At 37.2% G+C, this 3,333-nt stretch overlaps 1 protein-coding gene across 1 annotated transcript; it reads right to left on the bottom strand.

The window, feature by feature from the left end:
- Window positions 1–345: 345 nt before the first annotated feature.
- Window positions 346–2,748, bottom strand: Vmn1r132 (vomeronasal 1 receptor 132). The gene has a single exon (NM_001122682.1). The coding sequence runs from the start codon at window positions 1,399–1,401 to the stop codon at window positions 508–510; it is 894 nt and encodes a 297-aa protein (NP_001116154.1). The 5' UTR covers window positions 1,402–2,748; the 3' UTR covers window positions 346–507.
- Between the last annotated feature and the right edge of the window lie 585 nt (window positions 2,749–3,333).

Genomic DNA, 3,333 nt, shown 5'->3' with positions numbered 1-3,333 from the left:
AGGTAGCTAAGCATATATCTCCTAACTAAAGTGGAATGACATGCAATATATTTACCGTATATAAAATGTTCATCCTTGAAAACATTTAATTAGAGCAATGCATCCTCATTTGTTCAGATAGAGAAATATAGAGAGGGATTCTGTTCTTATCCAAAGTTTGAAGTATTAACTAAGAAAGAGCAAGAGTATCAGGTTGTTCAGTACCATTTAACACATTAAACTGTTTAGTGAAAATTGGTTGCATCAGTTTCAGTCCAGCCTGCAGCACAATGCAGTTATATACAGGAGAACAGAGGATGGTGAATAACTCACTTACCATGTCAGTCAGATTCCAACCAGAAATCATTTCACATCAACAAATGAGTATAGCTTTTTTTTTTAAAATTACAGCAGTGAGCACCACACCTTATTCATACAAAATGTTGAAAACATATATATGGAATAAAGTATTTAATGGTATTAGTGAAGATGTCTTCAGTATTTGGCAGTATTTAGGGGCTCTTGTTTTCAACATTTGAAGAGCACAGAACAAGGATCATTAGGATCTCTGAAGATCAACAGTAAGGGGCAGATACTGGGGAAGACTGCAGCCAGAACCTCACTGACAAGTCTTATGAAGAGACGAGAATGTATAGAAAAGGCATGAAAGATGATACAAATACAATTTAGAAGATAAAAGCTAACAAATGTGACCACCAGCATCAGGATAGTATGGGTTGCTCTGGTCTCAGCTTGGCCTCTGGCATCCTGATTGGGAGTGAGGAGGAGAAGTACCATGGAGACACTGGTCCAGACCATGATGCTCATGAATGTGGCATCATGGGAAATCTGCAAGAAGACAATGCCTACAATGAATCCAGAAGTGGAACAGAACAAGTTGCTTTTATCGTAAGTGTTATTGTCTATTATCTGTGGACCAGTGACCTTAATTGGAATGTGGATGTTACTTAAGACACTGAAAAACCAACAACTGTAGCAAGAATAATTCCACAAATTTGGGACACTTGCTCTGAGTATAAGTTTACCTTTACCTCTATTAACAGGAACAAGAGTGACAAACTGATGGACACTCAGGACACAGGTGGAACACAAATTTGTGCTTCTTGCCACCATGTGACTGAAGAATTCTAATTTACATTTGAGTTCAGTTGGAGGAGTTTTGGGAGCAAAAGCCATCATGTTGTTTGGAAATATAGTGAGGAATAGAGTCAAGGCATTGGCCACAGCCATGTGGCTTAAAATCACCTGTCTGGGCCTCTGTTTAGAACCAGTCAAGACTGGAGAGAAATTATGGACAAATAGAAAGACATTGGCCACGGTCCCAACCCCAAACTGGCAAAGCAAGAGGATCTGAAGAGCCACTTCCTCAGTGGTTTTCACGGATTTACCATGAGCAGACATGGAGAGGCCTTTATTCAACCCTGGAGTAATGATTAGGTAGGACACTACTCTCCTCGGGTCTCTGTTTTATTGTCCACACTTACCAATTGATTTGAGACAATTTCTTCACTTGATAAGTGAGACACTATTCTATCACATTACAGGCAAATTGCCTGAAAAACAATGAATGTATAAAAACTCAAATAAAATTTTATACTGATTTTATTACTCCTGCCTCAATGTAAATTTTGTATTGCAACTACATCTTTATTGGTCCAGTAGGTCAAGAGCACAATAACACACATTTTAACACACCAAGGTCTTTGCATATGAATACAGACAGTAAAGAGTCTACTATGAGTCTGTGATTCCATCATCAGAATTCAATACAATTAGGAGGGAGGAGAGGCTTCAATTGGGATGTAACTAAATCAATAAAAAATAAAAGAATATATAAATGCAACATAAAAATAATTAACTGAATTTCATTATGTTATAGTAACATATTAAAAATAGTATGTATGGGAACAATATAATATTGCACACAATAATGAAGTTGTGTAACCGAATTCAGTGGTACGAAATTGAGTTGTTGGCTTTTGAGAAAATTTTATACTACTCATCCTAAAAAATTTTTAAAAACACCAAATATTTCTGATAAAGCCACCTGTGTTGTAATCACACAGATGAACATAGGCTTACATGTGTGTCCTCCATACGAAAAAAAAAAAAAACACTTGCTAACAAGTTTCATTTATTAATAATTTTACTGATCATAATTTTTGTTCTAAAATGTGAGGTGCCAGAGTCTTACCTGCATCATCTGCTGATTCCCTCCAAAATTATTAACACAATCCCTTTGCAGTAATATAATATAATATAATATAGTATAATATAATCCCAATACCCTTTGCAAGCTGATGCTTAGTCTGCACTTTACTTGTTTATATGTTTTCTATAGGAACACAAGGGCCTCCATCCACCAGGTATAATTCATTATCTCACATACATGTTACACTGAATGCTGTTTTCTCTTGAGTACTAATCTAGGACACAGACATTTCTTTGACATGAAAGCAAAATATTAACCTATTTAAGTTAACCTGCAGACTTCAGAAAGAAATAATGTTTCATGTTGGCTTCAGAAGACAATTTTCACTGAAGAGAAAAGAATTTTAAGCAGAAGTCTATGGTAGATGAATCCCACCTTCTGAGCCTCAGTCAGGATGAAGATGCTCATCTGAAAACCAGCTGCAGAGCACAGCTTCTATGGAAGCATATTTCCTAGTGCCTAAATTGAGGAACGTCTCTGTGTCACTCTTTGCCTGAAAAAGAATGCAATGAAATTCAGAATGGTTTCTTATTCTCCACGCAATGCTGTAAAGGTAACCCAACAAAGTCCTAGTTTCCAGTCTCATAAAATAATAGGGCACCGGGGCATGACATCCTTCAGAGAGTTTATTATTGTGTCATCTGTGGCGTCCGCACATTTGTCTTCATGGTGCCTTTGGGATACCTCCAATGAAGGAAAAATCATTTATCCCCAGAGCAAATCTCCATTCCTTTCTGATGCTTACTGATGATGTCTAGGAGTTTGTTAGATGTTAATGAGTACCTGGGCAGAAGTTAGGGAAGGGTTTTCATGTTTCCTTTGGGAGAATCTAAGTTCTGAATTTATCTCGTGGTCAGATGTGAATTGGGGCACTCCAGGGTAGAACAAGGGACTCATTATGTGAGTTTCTACAGAGTACTTTCCTCCCTACTATTTCACTCTTGCAAAATTATTCTGACACCAAGTCCTCCAAGAAAACTAGCAATGTGTCAGTCAGATTCTGTAATTTCCCAGGAAGTTGCTTCATTCCAACTTTTCCCATGTTTGACCCAGGACATTTATAAATGACGAATTTATTAACTGAAGCTGGTTTTTCCCACCTGAATCCTGGGTTTATTCCC

The sequence above is a fragment of the Mus musculus genome, chromosome 7 (genome assembly GCF_000001635.26).
Source record: "Mus musculus strain C57BL/6J chromosome 7, GRCm38.p6 C57BL/6J".
In the NCBI taxonomy this organism is placed as follows: Eukaryota; Metazoa; Chordata; class Mammalia; order Rodentia; family Muridae; genus Mus; species Mus musculus.
The sequence above is the reverse complement of the archived record's forward strand: the minus strand, read 5'-3'. Positions and strand labels throughout refer to the sequence as shown.

Excerpts from the sequence above, each read along its gene's own strand:
- Vmn1r132 (NM_001122682.1), bottom strand. The coding sequence starts at position 1,401 with ATGTCTGCTCATGGTAAATCCGTGAAAACCACTGAGGAAGTGGCTCTT.